Raw genomic sequence first — 15,835 nt, 5'->3', positions numbered from 1 at the left:
TTGGCCACAATTATTAAAAATACATTTAAGGGACTCTAATCAAAAATGTTTGATGTTTGTTTATGTTGGAACATCATTTGTAAGGATATTGTTTAACTCTCAGGTATTGAATGGCTGTATTGTTTCAAGTGAGGGGGTGAAAGAAAAATGAAGGAAAACATGTTTTAGTACGCTGAACTGTGTGTTGTTACCATATTATTGAATATTCATGTTTCCATTAAAATACTCTCAAATACTGATTTTGATATATGCCTTAAAAGTGCAACAGTGATCGAGCTGTAAGGTTGAGTTTATTTTTATGTTGGAATTACATTTATGACAAAGTGTAATATTAAAGAGATTTTAAGCCTTTTAAAATCACCTTTTAATGTTTTCTGCTATCTAATCTATGGATGTATAAAGAGACTTATCACTGTGCATTGAAGTCATGGCAATGCACATTACTTTCTGTACATTACTCCAGATTCTAACACAATGATCTTCCTAGACTCAGACTTGAGATGTCTTAACCTTTGAACTCTGTGTAATGTCTGTTTTAATTCAGAGTATCTGGTTAGAGATGGGGTCGAATCTGAACAAACTGCTGCTCTCACTGGTCTCGACTCTTTAGGCCACCTTCCGGTTAAATTCTGGACAATGAATTCAGTTTTATTCACTGAATTCTTTGGAGCATCTGTATGGATCTGAATTTGGCTGTTGTCGCGACTTTCTCTATAATGTAAACATTGTGTTTATTGTTTGTGAATTAATGTAAAATCTCCAGTGGGAACAAGATGTATTCATGGTCATGTTGCTGGTAGCTGTACAGCTGACTGATGCTTTGGAGATATTTCTAGTTCTGTTGCTTTCTGCAGAACTGTCCATCCACAGCTTTTAATTCCCCTTCTCTGCTTTTCCCAGTAAGGCTTTAATGTGTCTTGTGTTGGATGATCTTGACTTTGAAATGTATGTAAATTCACCCAGTAATTAAGTGAAAGCAGTATCCGTTTTATTTATAACTCCCATTCAACTTGTAATGTTGATACTGGACTTGTTCAAAAGGCATGTGAACATAATCTCTGATTTAAAAAGTTTGGTGCAGCTGTTCATTAAGACACCTCGTCATTATTCTCAATTTTCTGTTAAAACTTTTGCCCTCAAAGGCACATTTTTATCAAATAGGTTTCAGTGGTTTTTCGGCTCTGGAGTGTAATACAGCCGCCGACCGGAGATGGCGGTGTTTCCAAAAGGAGTGGAGAGCGACTAAGAGGCCTATGCGGCCATGTTTGTAGTTCCGTTCCCAAAAAGGCGGGATCGGTTTGAGGAGATGCTGTACGTTTCCGGGTACGTGTGTGAGCACGGCTGGAACTGAATACAGGTGAGCTGTGATCTGGAAGACTTTGCTCCTCGTTTTGTTTTTGTTTGTGTGGTGAAGAGCCGGAAATGTCCCGATATAAGCACTGAGAAACAGGCTGCTCTGGTGTGGGTGTGCCGACAGAAAGGAGACGGCGATAAACTGGTTCACAGGAACAGGGAAGTCCTGGTTGAGCCTTAGATTTGTTTGAAAATGCGTCTCCTAACTGTCTGCATTCTTTAAGGTTTGTAAAACTCTTCACAATCACTTTATTTGAGACTCACATTCATGAATTTATTCTGACACATTTCTCTCCAACAGCGAGAGCGTAGTGAAGTTAGCGTGAGGATAGGCACGTGACCATGTCCGGTTGTCAAAATAACACTAACGCACATCAACATACCTGGAAATAAGATTAGTTTGAGTAAAATAAAACATATGAGCCATGTCTCATATATAAGTAAACTATCCTTTAAAATGAAAAACACTTTACTATTTGCATAGGCGCCGATTAATGTTTCTGCCGGTGGGTGCTTAAAACAGCTGAATGCCCCTCTGGCACGCCCAAGATAAACCTTGTGCAAAACTGAAGCCCACATGACTTACTGCAATAAAGATTTAGAAAAAGTACACAGAAGCACTCATTTCAGCACCATCGGAATTTAACCGCAACGACACAGGCACACACACACACACAGAGGAAAAAAATACTCGGGGATTAACGATTGTTAGAACACGTCACACTTAAATACTCAATTCTGATATATATATATATGACACGTTTCGTATGTTTCACTATAATCAAATTAATCTCATTTCCAGGTATATATTTGCTGTGCATCTTATTTTGAAAACCGGACATGGTCAGATGTCTATCCTCATGCTAGCTTCACTAGCTCTCTTTGGAAAGTGAGAACTGCGTCGGAATAAAGTCGCTCACTCTCCCCCACAGCTCGCGCTTTCAATGCATTTGCTGTAAAACTGAAAATACGCGCGCACTCCAAGTTTATTGCGGCTGTTTTAACCACGGATTTGCGGATGACAGCTGGCTTGACCGCAGTTTATGATCAAATTAATTTTTAACTTTTTTTATGGGTGAAATTAACTTTGCATTTTCTGCTTTGCTTTCTCAAGGTGAAAATATGAGCCAAAAACAGCACCATAAACGTAAAGTCAGGAAGAGTCGAGCTGGCACTGCTGAGTTTACAACATGTGACTCCGTTTGGGATGAAACGCTGCCCACTAGAGGAAGGAAAGAAAAAACAACGTTCCTGTGGCGTCCCGTGTACAGAGCTCCTTCCTTTCCTGTCTTTTTCTTCGCTGGTCACAGAACATATATCAGAGTGCCGTCCAGATGTTGTGAAGATGAGTTACTTCACACTGGCGAGCTAGTTGACTTAATGCACGTTCTACAAGACATCCGCTTTATTGGAGATGCCCTCGCGAGCAATGATGTGTATTCAGCACGAATGATTGCGTTTATAGGCAGAGCTAAAGAGTCGTCCATGCTCAGCTACATCTTACACTTCATTCACGCTGTAACTTCTGTTGCTCACTTTTTACTCCAACGTTTACGCCGTTCAGGTATTTTCACAAGGAGTTACTGGAGGAACCATGAAGCCCCGGAGGAAATGGAGCAACTTGCTATATCTGAGCAAAACTCAGCTGAATCCTCCCTGCGAGGCCATTCCCACCTCCAACACCCACCAGAGTACTTCAGGAGCAGGAGTGACTCCAGCTGCTGGCCCTCACTGAGTCCAGGACACTCTGCAGAAAACAGGACAGGAGCAAAGAGCCTACCTGACATGCTGTTAAAAAGCAGCTTTGAGGAGTTCACGCCTGATGTCACTGCTGATGGACACGATGAAACCTACAGGTTCCAGTGCTCCTGCCCAGGCCTGTACCAGTGCAGTGTGACAGGCCTGGTGTTCCACATGGAGGGAGAAGGGGACGTGGTTTACAGGATCATCCCTTGGAACAGGAGGCGACTGGCCCAGCATCACAAGCAGCCTGCAGGACCCCTGTTTGACATCAAATGTGTGCAGCAGTCTGTGAGTCAGCTTCATCTCCCACACTGTGAGATCTCCTCCACAGGGGGGTGTGACTTCCTGTCAGTTGCTCATGAGATCGATGACGGCGTAGAGTTTATCGCCCCTCATAAGATAACAGAAACACACGTTATCATCAACATCACAGGGTTCTCTGGTTTCGGGAATGTCAAGGACGACGACTCACCACCTGACCCGGTCCGAGCGCTGGTTCTGCTGTTCTACAGGCCGCCGGTTGATCCTGAGCTCACGTCCCTCCTCAATGTGTTGCTGCTACCGAGGAACGTCGTGCTGCGGGATGTGCTGCGCACCAGGAGGAAATTAGTTGGAGATGAGACCTACATAGAGACGTCCCCGCACTGTAAACTGCAGCCAAAGCAGGAATACACTCTGTCCACTAGTCTGGAAGACGAGTCCGTTCTAGTTCAACCAACAGAAGCAGAGTTTGACTGCGACAACTACGACAACTACTTCCCATCATTCCAGGTGTATTTCGAGAAGATCATGAAACACGTGAAGCTGCTGCTGAGAGAAGCCAACAGCTCCTGCAGCGTCTGGGAGAGACGAGTTTGTCTCTCGTCCACTGGAGTGACGCGGTCCTGTGGGCCGAGCGCTCTGAACCTCCCTTCAGATAAGAAGCTGTTCGACGTCCGGAGCAGCTTCATCGAAGGGATATCAGGACCTGTTCTCAAGAGTCTGCTGGACAAACTGCTTGAGAAAAAGGTGTTGAGTGATTCTGAGAGGGAGTCAGCAGACGACATGCTGAACAGAAGAGACAAAGCTCGTTTTGTCATCGACACAGTGAGGCAGAAAGGTGACGCTGCAAGTTCAGAGATGATTAAGTTCCTGTGTGAGGCCGACCCCTTCCTCTGTGAACACCTTGACTTGAGCTGAAGCTCAATGAACCGGTGATGGATACAGTTTGAAACTGATCATCCTGTATTTTTTTAATCTAATCATGACCTTGTGGGTTTGAAGTTGAACAATGTTTTTCAGTTTGGTGTCAAGTTAATCTTTAGGGACACTCACTGTCCCTCCTGGGAAACAACAAAGTTTTATTTTATTGTACTTAAATTATCTTATTTTACTGTATCACAAAGTAACTCTCTTTAATTGATTTTATATCTTCCTCGGCCAGCAGGGGGCAGTATGTCCTTGCTAATGGTCAGTGATGGTTGGGGCTCTGTGATGTGATGATGTGAGACTGCTGTTTAAAATGCTGCTCTGACAGTTTGGCTCTTTGAGATGATTCATCACAAAAATTAGATGATCTTTTTATATATTTGCACATCTTGTCACAGATTTATTGGTATCAGCAAACATGTTGAACAGTAAGTATTCAGAGGCTTTTTTCAAATGTGAAATGTCCGGCTCAGTGCATCACTGAATATTCATGCTGCAATAAAAAAACACAAAAACTCACTTCTCAAGGAAAAAGGCCATCACGGCTCAGGCTGTGAGGCTGAGGTGTGTTTTCATGTTGGGATTACATAAAGATTTACATTTTGACAAAATTCAGTTGAAGACTTTTCAGATGATTTTATTATGTTGCCCGTTCTCTCTCACCTACAGGAGGATTTCTGGGTGTCATGCAGATGGTTGCACCGCTTGTTACTTCAGCTCTCTGCAGCATCAGGGGAGATTCAAACAGTCACATTTTAACAGAAATACAGATAATGACATTTTACAGCTTCAGTTCGTGGATCTTCTCACTGCACATGAGGAGCTGAAGCAGTAACCGTTATGTATTATTGTGACATGAATTCAAGGAATCCTATGTTGTCGGTGAAGGATGAAAGTGCCAACATTTAGCAGGCGTTGCACCTTCACAGTCTGCTCGATTGAGGGTTTGTATTTGGGGACGTCACTGTGGAATTCTCTGTCTTTGAATTAGACGACTGAGGCTTTCAAACACCTGTTAAAACCTCATGTTTGTCACTGTCCAGGTCGTCTCTGTACCACTTTCTATAAAGCATCTGTAAGTTTTTATTAATGATCATAATGGATCAGGAAATAATTTATTCATGCTTTATATATCACTAGCAAGCAATTCATATGAACATGTTTTGGGTTGCCAGATTATGTGTTTATCCTCCTGCAGCAGTAACTGCTTTCCCCTCTGACAGAGATCTGCAGAATGTCTGAGGCAGCTTGTTTACATTTGCAGCCTCGATGGATCTTTATAAAAAGGACTTACTGTAAATCCATTACACACAAAGTAAGTTAATAGTAAGTAAAAGTGCCAAACGTTTCCTGTTCCAGCCTCTCAGACTTGAGGTCTGATTTTCTGTGTCATGTAGGGTACTGAACGTTTTATCTTTGGCTTTTGGACTTTTTTAGTCTGGCTAGTCTAAACAATTAAATAATTGAGAAAAATAACAGTAATGACAATAAGATTAGCCCTACTAACAGCCCAAACTCACAACTGATCAATAAACATTTAGTAAATGATGTATTAACCATAAATGAAGCCATTTGTTAAAACCATCAGGTTTGGTTTGGTAAAGCTCTTCGAGCTTCATTATTATCATTATTATTTGTAGTAGTAGTGGTAGTAGTATATGTAGGGCTACGACAGATGATAATTTTCATTATATTTTCATATTCATTGTATTATTTTCATTTTACAATCACCCAAAAGTAATTAATATAAGACAAGGAAAGGCAGCAAATTCGTACATTTGAAAACCTGGAAGCCTCAAATCTAAATTAATTTAATAAGAATTTAACAATTATTTAAATAGTTTCTGATATTTTTTTGTCAATCGCCGTGTCAGCTTGTTCGTGCAACTGTTCTTATTTTTATTTATTTTGAAGGGATCATATAGGCTTGCTTCCTGTTTTGTCCTCGCTAACTTCCGGTCTCCTCCTGACTAACTCCCGCCAGCTTGTCGCGATGGAGCCCAGGTCCCGGCGCAGCATCAGGCAGCGTTCAGACCGGACGCTGAGCCGCTGGGTGCAGGAGCGGAGCCGCGGTCACTCTCACACGTTTCTGCTGGTCCGCTGGTTGAAAGGGGGGCAGCGGGGACCTCTGGGACTCTCGATCCGGACAACATTAACTATCTCTCTGTATAACAAGTGGACTGAAGCTGCCGGAGAGCAGGAGGAGGTTTGGAGGATGAACCCCCAGTGCGCCCGCTGTGGGAAGATCGTCTACCCGACGGAGAAAGTCAGCTGCCTGGACAAGGTGAGCACTTTGTTTCCGGACCAAAGGAGATCCAGAATCCCTCAGGTGTTCCTGTCCTTCACAAACTGATAGCTGGAGCTGGATCACAGGATCTGAGAAGTTGTTAGACACGCAGGTGGGGGTGAAGTGGAAGGAAAACACTTTTCTCTGGCCTTTAAGATCAGAACATGAACATCAGAGCGACGCCGGGCTCCAATCACACTGCTGGGAGTGTGTATCAGAAAAAACAAGCTGATGCAGTTTATTGATTGATTGACTGATTGATGGATTGATGATCATCTGCTTTTAAAGGTCACTGAGTTGCGCTGAGGACAGAACTGCTCTGATATTTAATAAGGAATTATTAAATAATGACGTTACTTGGGTAACATAAAAGAGAAAAAGCGAGTTTCATCGATTAAAACTGGTCATCTGTGAACTTTCTGCCCTTTGATCTGTTAACTGAATGTAGCTGATCATTCAGACCATGTTCAAACCTATAATCATGATTCAGTTAGAGCAGAGCTGTAGGACGGGTTTCTGGTGAAATTAGCCCACTGTGTCTCATCTCATCATTTTAACTCATAAAATGTTCCTTTAATGATCAGCCTGAATGAGTCCTGCTCTGCTTTTATAAATAATTGGCAGCTTGTGATGAGTTTGTCACATTTAATGGGAATTCCTGTCCTGTGGTGACGATGTAATCCTCAGTGCTCAGGTGCATGTGATATTTGCAGCAGTATTTATGCAAGAAAAATCCTATGAACCAGTTTTTATGTCATACTCGAAGACTTGCACAGCAATGGCAGAAGTTCTTTGAAATAGCACAAGTGCTGATATTGATTATATGATAATATCAGGAATATTTAAAGGTCGTCTTTGCCTTTTTAAGCCAGTACACTAAAGTAAGTGTTGCTTTTTGTGTTTGCATGGTAACACCTCTGTAATAGTCTGTTGCATAATGCTGATAAATTATTAATTTATCTTCAGCAGTCTCATGCATTCACTGTCTGTCCTATGAGGCATCAGATGACACAACAGCATGTAGGCACTGCACGTTACACCAGCTCCCACCTTTCACAATAAAAGACGAGCTGTTAGCAAAGGCTGTTTGTTCCAGCTTCTTCAGTCAGAGTCCCTAAAATCAGCAGGACCCAGTCTGTACGGACCAGAAAGCACCAGATTTACCTTCTGTCCTGACCTGTAAGAGCTGACATGACTTGCTTTGAGAGAGACTATAAAAGAGCTGAAACAGTGTGAGAAGCAGTGATGTGGAGAGGAGGGGGCTGGCAAAGAAACAAAGAAGTAAGAGGAGAAAGTGAGAAACGGAGTGTGAGGGCGAGAGAAAGGAATCATTTTGCTGTCCGTTACCTCAGAGTTCCCTGCTGTCGTTTACAAAAGCCTGTTTCATCAGGCCCTCTGATGAGCAGGTGTCACTGCTTCCACATTTCAGCTCCACACACACACACACAGGAAAGCCACATTTCAGGAGGGAATAAGAAAATGTGTTTTTCCATGTTTGTTATTTCTTCGCTGGAAGTTGCTGCAGGATCTGCTGCTTACAGGAGGCTTTGTGTGGGAGGAGAAATGTTTGCTGCTGCACAGCAGAGATCAGATGTCACGTGTGATTTTAGCCGCTTTTAAAGGTGCGTAAACCCACAGATTTCCCTCGAGTCGTGACGGGATCTGAGACGTTATCGGTGGGACTCACGTTCTGAGTGACGACAGCTTCACAAAGTGGACGCACCACAGCGTTAACGTTCTGGCAACTAAAATGCTTCGGTTACACCTCCAATAACTGATTTTTTTGGCCACTTGGGGGCAGCAGAAACAAGTCGTGAACACAGCACTGACATATCATCACCTTTTTCATTCATTCAAACTTTATTTAAACCTTGAAGAATCACTGAGGGCGCGTCTTCATTTCCAGTGATGTCCAGAGGACACATTAAATACTCGTTATTAATGAGAGAAAACAAACCACAGACAGACAGAACGCACTGAAAAATGCTGAGGATTGAAGTTTGTTAATGTGTGTTGAAATTCAGTATTTGCATGCAGGAGTTTGGGCATTAGCCAATCAGTAGAAGGCGTCAAATAATGACTGTGGGACCAGTATAATGAGGAAGTGATGGCATGTTTTTCATAAAATAAATGTCTGCCACATCTTTCTGTTAAAGACCACTCAGCCTGTGACGAATACAATAACTGTCACCAGTAATGAGTCTTAGGGTGGAGTGATACTGAATGAAAACACAGCCTCAGTTAGCAGCTTCCTGCTGAGCAGAGGGAAATCTTCTGAACCTGATACAACTCACCATCGCTCGTTATACACCTGCACTTTGATTCATCATTCTTTCAATGCAGCTAAGCTCAGGATTAATGCATATGACCATATTAACAAGTCAAGCAGCAATAATCCTGACGCAGGTCAGATGGAGGGCGATCTGATCTCGATCTGAAGGAGCTAACGTGCGGCCGTAAACTCTTTTTCCGCATTTTGACCTGAACAAATGTCAGTTTTCATCCAGCTGCTTTTATATTTAGTTCATGAGAGATTTCCACTTGCTTCTCTCTAAACACTAGCTGTCACACTGCATCAACAGAGAACCCGAGGCAGACAGTCCCGCCCCTGCAGTTTGATTGACAGGACACATCTCAGGCCTTTCTCTGCACTTGCAGACGTTCAGCTTGTTGTTATCATGTGACCTGTGGTATTTCAGTCATGTGATCACCGGTCGTAGAAGAAGTCAAAGTCATCTGTTATGCCTGAACATCTAGCCAGAGTCACGACTTGACAACGCTGTTAGATCTCTGCTGTCGCTTGCCTTTATTTTCATTAATCTGCAAATTATTCTCTTCATTCATGATTTGCTCCGTAAATGGCAGAAAATATCTGACTTTTGTGCATGAAAAATTACTTTAACATTTAATTAATTATCAAAATAGTTGTTGATTATTATTCTGACTGTTCTCTGCTGGTACACGTTGAAGTCAGGGTCACCTGACAGGAAGAGCAGAGCGGTCTGTGACTACAGGTAACATCTGTAGGCAATCTGCATAATTGGCGTCGGTGGACGACCCGAAAAACGATGAATGACGTCTGAACAGGGACACCACCCGCCTGCACCCACAGCCCCGTGCTATAACATGACCAACACCCCATAGTCACGTGATAACAACTGAACTGTCTCCATGACAACCGAGAAAACGCCATCAGCAGCAACGACATGGGGGAACGGGATGAGATTTGTTTTGTCTGAAGTCTGAAGGTATTTTTTTGTGAAAAATGAGAACAAATCTGAATATTGAAATATTACTGTGTGTGTGTGTGTGTGTGTGTGTATGTGTGTGTGTGTGTGTGTGTGTGTGTGTGTGTGTGTGTGTGTGTGTGTGTGTCCAGAACTGGCATAAAGGATGTTTCCACTGCGAAGTTTGTAAGATGACCCTGAACATGAAGAACTACAAAGGTTACGACAAGAAACCCTACTGCAACGCGTGAGTCCTGCTCTCTTTCTCAATGCAACATTTAGGTCTCTCTCCCTCTCTCTCTCTCTCTCACTTTCTTTCCACTGTAAATAATATCATACCGCCTGATGTGTTGCCTGTTTTAAACTGTATGATCGTCTCATTACAATCACTGTAACGTGCTGATGTTGAGCTTATTGATCCCTTATGTCATCTATGCTGAAAGTTGTTGTGTATTTCTGACCTCCGTCAGAGAGTAAACACCGTCCTCTGCTTGTAGCTGCTGTGTTATTCTCTGCATCTGCTCCCGGCCTGCAGGCTGTTCGTATCTGTGGGGTTTTTATAGCAGCGCTGGTCACGGTCCGTGGTTGTTCTCGGTGGTTTTGGTTGCGAGCCCAGCCCTGCTTCGCTCCCCGCTGCTGGTTCTGTTTACAGCCCTGAACCCGTGCATTCTTCTGCGCTGTTAACATGCTCTGCTGGTGCACCATGATACGCTGCACCGCCAGGGCCCAGAAAGACAAAATCAAGATAAAAAAAGCCTCAGAGGAGGTAAAACCTGGATCTGTTTTCATGGATGTCGGCGGTGAGGCTGAGGCTTTGACCTTTGACCTTGTCGCTGCTGGTCGCTGATGAACTGGGAGTCGTTAACTTTCCACAACAAACACTTGATGGGAACTGAATCGTTCATTTGTTGTTGAGAGAACACACTTAGTGCACCTCCTGTTAGACAAACACACACACACACACACACACACACGCGCGCAGTGGACTTAATGGCAGAGCGGTTAAGGTGACCTTTGGCCCTGTGAGGTTAAGAAGGTGTTTCCTGTCGGCTCGTGGAACACGCCGTCTTTGTTTCCATCCTGCAGAGAACGTGCATGTCGCCGTTCATTCGGCCGTGAAACGTTGCCTCAAACACTCACCGCTCAGACAGAAACATTGACAAACTCGTTATGTGACGTCTGGTTGTTGATTATTTGAGCGGAAACTTGAGTCCATCTTCACGTCGTAGGTTCAGCGGCACGTAGACTCACTGACCTGCAGCACGCAGAGCCGCCGCCTGTCACTGCGGTATCTAGTTTCCTGTAGCTGATGTTTTATAATCTCCTCCTCGCTATGACAACCAGCTTCTCATCCCACCTGCTCGGCGTGCGTGGTGCATTGTGCTGCACAGCCCTGCTCTGTGGACTGTGTGTGGAGCAGCGTCTTTGTTAAGGTTCTCTGGTTGTCATCGATGACTTGTTGAAGTTTTGTTTTGTGCGTCCACAAACTCTGAGTGCAGTAAAATCTGTTGATCAAAGAGGACACGGCACAGGTGCACAGGTGAACAGGTGCACAGGTGCATCCTGGTTATTGTAGCTGACTGATTTCTGCACATCGTCACTGTGGAACAGCTTTAAACTGAGTAGGAGATCCAGAGGGAGGTGAGATGCATGATGGGAGCCATCACCATGGTCGCCGTGCTGTGGGTGTGTGAAGCTGCTGCACGTTCACGTTTGTCTTCAGATCTCTGCGGGTGAATCCAGGCCAGTCGTCCTCGCCGCCTCACACACTGAACCTAATGTCTTCAGAGTGTGTTTTTCTTTCCACACGCCGTGTCGGAGTGTGTTTGCTCTCTGCTGAAGAATGTCACAGCAGGTCAATAAGGACCTGCAGGGTTATTTATTCCACTTAACACGACCGCTGGAAAAACTGAACCCAAACTTCGACTGTCACACGTCTCAGGTCTGACGTTGGTTTCCAAACTTCGTCTCAGTTACTCAGCGTTTGTTGAAACGGATGTCCTGAAAAATCGTGTTTTTTTAACAAGACTTTAACCCCTTTTTTTAGTTTTTGGCAGTTAAAATCATTACGGTCATTTGTTTAGTTCAACTCTACTAAAAATATAGATTTTCTTTGATGAGAAATCAGTAGAAAGTGCTCAGAGCAGCCAGATTCCTGTTTGTTAAATGTTGCTACGGCTGCCTGTGTTTGTCTGCGTGTGAAGTTAGTGCGACGGACAAGTTCACTGTGCAGAAAACAGCTGCAGACTTCCTGAAGGGCTTTTTGCTCGTCAGTGTTAAATGTCGCGCTCGGCGTCCTGCAGTCACAGAGAGGCTCCGCGAGGCTCCGTGTCGTCCGTGTCATATGATAACTGCTGCGTGTCGTGGAAAAGCCCAGCAGCTTTGTTTTTCTTGGCTCTTTGCGTCTGACCTGTCTGCATTGTTGAGCTGTGGCTGCGGTCAACACAGCTATGACAACAACAACGTCTGAATTGACGGGCTCAGCTCTGCCCGCAGTGGCTTTCTATTCTTTTCTTCTGTAGCTGCTTCAGTTGATTCTTGAGGTTTTGGATCCTAAAACATCCGACTGGATCCACGGAATGAGTAGAATCTGCACTTCCTGCTCTTGTTTTATTTTATTTTTTTCAAATCTATTTCAGAGCAGCCACTTAAAATAGACTCTGGAGAAATATGCATCGCAGCCAAGTGGGTCAGTGGTGATACTGAGTGCTGCTTCACTCAACGGGTTTTGTTTCCTGAAATCAGTTTTTCACTCCAATAAACAACAATATTGTCGTACTTTTAACTGCATTACCTTCTGCAGTTCAACCTGCAGTGATGATGTTTTCTCAGGAGGGTGGAGGCCTGCACCCAGCAGGATGGGATGTGTAGGCTGTAGAGTCTAACTGTATGGTGCACGTGAGACCAAATATACAATAAATGCATACGGTGACTAGTTCATGCTGAATGTTCATCCCTTCATATGTTGTTAAGGGAATAATATTTGCAGCTTTTTCTTCTGCTGCAAGAAAATTTCAGAATGACCATGACTCTCCTCTGAACGTCAGTCCAGAGGGAACTTAAAGGTCTGCGGATTTTGCGACCGTGGTCCCGTGCTTCTTAAGATCCTATCTGCAGGCTGACCAGCAGGAGGGGGATTAAAGAAGCACATGAGACTCAACACACTCTGACTGGCTGACTTTATTAAAGGACTAATAAGAAAAGAAAAGAGTTTTAATGAACTTACGACGACGTAAAGATGGAAATCAGGCGTGATTTTAAAAGTTTAAGATGCGACGCACAGAAACCACAGAGAAACACACCTGTCGACATGCAGACGGATTCCTACGGCAGGTCATGGGTTTTAATCTGCAGAGTATGACTGCCCCCGTGAACCAGGATGCCTAATGACCTCTGAGCTGTTCCATCAGAATCAGAGTCAGAATCGCCTTTATCGGCCAAGCATGTGTGCACATACAAGGGATTTGACTCCGGTTTAAACACTGCTCTCAATGCACTTGCATCAGAAAAAAGACAAACAATAAGTTAATTATGTAATATAAAATCAACAATACAAAATACACAATATATACAAAGAATGATGTGGCAATCAATCAATTTCTATGAACACTTCTGAACCAGATCTTTCCCGCTGTCTGGAGAGAGACCCACAGTTATTTATCTGTTTTTTATCTGAATTTGTGGTTTGTTGTTGTTTGTTTGCCATATGTCGAACCCACGCCCCATGACTTTCCCCACTCTTTAGCAAGGCTTGTGACGTGTATGTGAAGTAAATTAGTGTGTCAGGTGTTCAATCAGAGCGGTATAAAAACTCATCTCTAGCAAGTAGTGTCTCCAGATTAGATCTGAAACAATAAACTGATTCATCGATTAGTCAATTGACAGGAAATTGAAGTTCAGCTCTTTGATAATCAACTAATTGTTTCAGTCTTCAGTCAAATGATTGGCACATTAATCAGTAATGAAGATAATTATCACTTTCATTCCTACAACAAATGCACATTTTGTTTTTTGTCACAACAATGGAAATGGCTTTAGCGCAATTCTACAAAAGGACAACAGTAAGAACAAACTCTGAGAACACAAAAGACAGAATAACAGAAGAGAAGTGGTGGACTCACATCATAATGAAATGTACACAGTGTTCATCATATTAACCTGACATACACCTGACTTTAACCTGACTTCAACCTGACTTTAACCTGACATTGACTGGACATTAACTGGACATTAACCAGACCTGCAATAAACTGTCTGGAAAAGAGCAGGCGCTTTCAAAAAAAATACTTGGCAGGTGATTGGATGAACCGTCTGTCTATCATGAGCTAACTCCAACCAATCAGATCAATGAACTGGAGTGAAAGCATCTTTTCATGGAGAAAAGCCTCCAGTGACGTACTTTGCTCTTAGAACTGATGCTGCAGCAGCTTCCACGCAAACCTCTGTAGGAGCCGCCACCATTGTTGTCACACTGAAATCATGTCTGTAGCTGTCAGTACTTCCTCATAGAACGCTTTGGCCAGAAGAGCTTAACTTGAAGCAGCAGCAGGCTCTCCCTGACCTGAGTTTGTGTTTAAATTCACAGTTTTTTCCTGCTGAACCAGATATGTTGGATTAGCCTCCTGGCCCAGAGGGTCATCCAGGTTTGGGTCCATTTCTCATTTTGGCATCTATTTGATGAGCAGCTCGGTCTGGTTTTTCTTGCATAATGTTCTGTGGCGTCTTTTGATTTGAACGGATAAAGTCATAAGAACAAAAGTAGATAAACACCAAACATCAAAAGGTACATTAGAAAAGAAATCTTTGACATTGTCAGTAATAGATCTCTGACTGATGACGCCCATCCAGCGACGTGGCAGAAGGCGTTTCCTGTTGGCTGCCGGTTTAAAATACAAACCTGAGCAGTGAAGCTTCAGCCTGCAGCACAACAGAAACACTGATGACGACATTCGTAGCAGTGTGTGAGAGACTCATGTTTAATTAAGTTACCCTTCATGCTAATTAGTAATAATCAAAGCTGCTTGTGTAACGCTGCACAGCGGCTGAACAGGAAGACACATGTGACTGCGGCCTGAACGAGGTCACTTCCTCTTTCTCCACGTCTGTGTGGAAGTTGATGTGTTAACGTGATTTTACATGTGGTGTGAATCTTAATAGCAGCTCAGATTGTTGTGATGAGGACTGTGTGATTATGTAACGCAGCTGCCCACATAACCCAGATTACTGCTGTCTCACAGAGCAGCAACACAGCAGAACATTTCTACTCTTTTCTGTCTTCATCGTCTCACCGAGAGACTGGAGACGCAGGAAGGAAACAGAACCTGCGGCGGCGGAGGACATGGTGTCATTTACATTAAGGCATGAAAATGTACTTTTACAGTAGAAAAGCAGAACTGATGTGGTAGAAAATGTGTGGTTCATTGATAAAAAGTCATAGATGGAAGCATCTGGATGTAAAGGATTAATGAGAGAAGGCTGAATTCTGCTGAAGCGAGTTGAAATCCGTGAGTTCATTCAGGAGTTAACGGTTCATGGATTCAGGAACTGTGGTGTTTTGTTTCCTACAGCTGTGATTTGACAAGGTGTGCGCGTTGCCCAACGTTTCCACTGGTTGGAGGAACAGTCGACCAATCGTAGCTCAGCATGCTGCAACCCAGATTCAGTCTGAAGTCAATATATTTACTGTCTGAGCTCATCAGCTTCATTGATTTCTGTAAATATCTGCTGATTCTGAATCTGATGCAGCAACACGTTTCAAACACGTTGTGACAGGAGCAACTAAAGACTGGGAAAGATGTGGAACGCTCCAAAAACACCTGTTTGGATCATTCCACAGGTAAACAGGCTGATTGGTAACAGGTGATAGTATCATGATTGAAAGGCTCAGTGGTTCACAGCGAGGATGGAGCGAGGGTCAACACTTTGTCAACACGTGATTGGATAAAGGAGATTAATACCTGGACTCAGGAACACTTCAGGAAACTGTTGTCAGGAAACACAGTTCGTTTGGAAATGACTGATCTGGAATCAGCCGTGT

General features: G+C 43.5%; 2 protein-coding genes across 5 annotated transcripts in view; both read left to right on the top strand.

Annotated features, from left to right (window-relative positions):
- Window positions 1-1,321: 1,321 nt before the first annotated feature.
- Window positions 1,322-4,775, top strand: LOC121623634 (caspase recruitment domain-containing protein 8-like). Of its 3 annotated transcripts, none has more exons than XM_041960989.1 (2): window positions 1,322-1,357; window positions 2,918-4,775. In XM_041960989.1, the coding sequence occupies exon 2, from the start codon at window positions 2,965-2,967 to the stop codon at window positions 4,273-4,275; it is 1,311 nt and encodes a 436-aa protein (XP_041816923.1). In that variant the 5' UTR covers window positions 1,322-1,357; window positions 2,918-2,964; the 3' UTR covers window positions 4,276-4,775. The 3 variants fall into 3 exon arrangements, with proteins under 3 accessions (XP_041816923.1, XP_041816921.1, XP_041816922.1); XM_041960987.1 differs by having other exon boundaries at window positions 2,468-4,775; XM_041960988.1 differs by lacking the exon at window positions 1,322-1,357 and adding an exon at window positions 1,504-1,577 and having other exon boundaries at window positions 2,468-4,775.
- A 762-nt stretch (window positions 4,776-5,537) lies between these two features.
- LOC121623647 (LIM zinc-binding domain-containing Nebulette-like) overlaps window positions 5,538-15,835 on the top strand; it is a 78,685-nt gene continuing 68,387 nt past the window's right edge. For both annotated transcript variants that reach the window (XM_041961009.1, XM_041961010.1), the window contains exons 1-3: window positions 5,538-5,599; window positions 6,269-6,568; window positions 9,951-10,045. In XM_041961009.1, coding sequence (XP_041816943.1) covers window positions 6,278-6,568; window positions 9,951-10,045 — 386 coding nt within the window. In that variant the 5' untranslated portion in view covers window positions 5,538-5,599; window positions 6,269-6,277. The remainder of the gene's footprint in view (window positions 5,600-6,268; window positions 6,569-9,950; window positions 10,046-15,835) is intronic.

The sequence above is a fragment of the Chelmon rostratus genome, chromosome 20, assembly GCF_017976325.1.
Source record: "Chelmon rostratus isolate fCheRos1 chromosome 20, fCheRos1.pri, whole genome shotgun sequence".
NCBI classification, from domain to species: Eukaryota; Metazoa; Chordata; class Actinopteri; order Chaetodontiformes; family Chaetodontidae; genus Chelmon; species Chelmon rostratus.
This window is presented reverse-complemented; position numbering and strand designations above follow the sequence as displayed.

Excerpts from the sequence above, each read along its gene's own strand:
- LOC121623634 (XM_041960987.1), top strand. The coding sequence starts at position 2,476 with ATGAGCCAAAAACAGCACCATAAACGTAAAGTCAGGAAGAGTCGAGCT.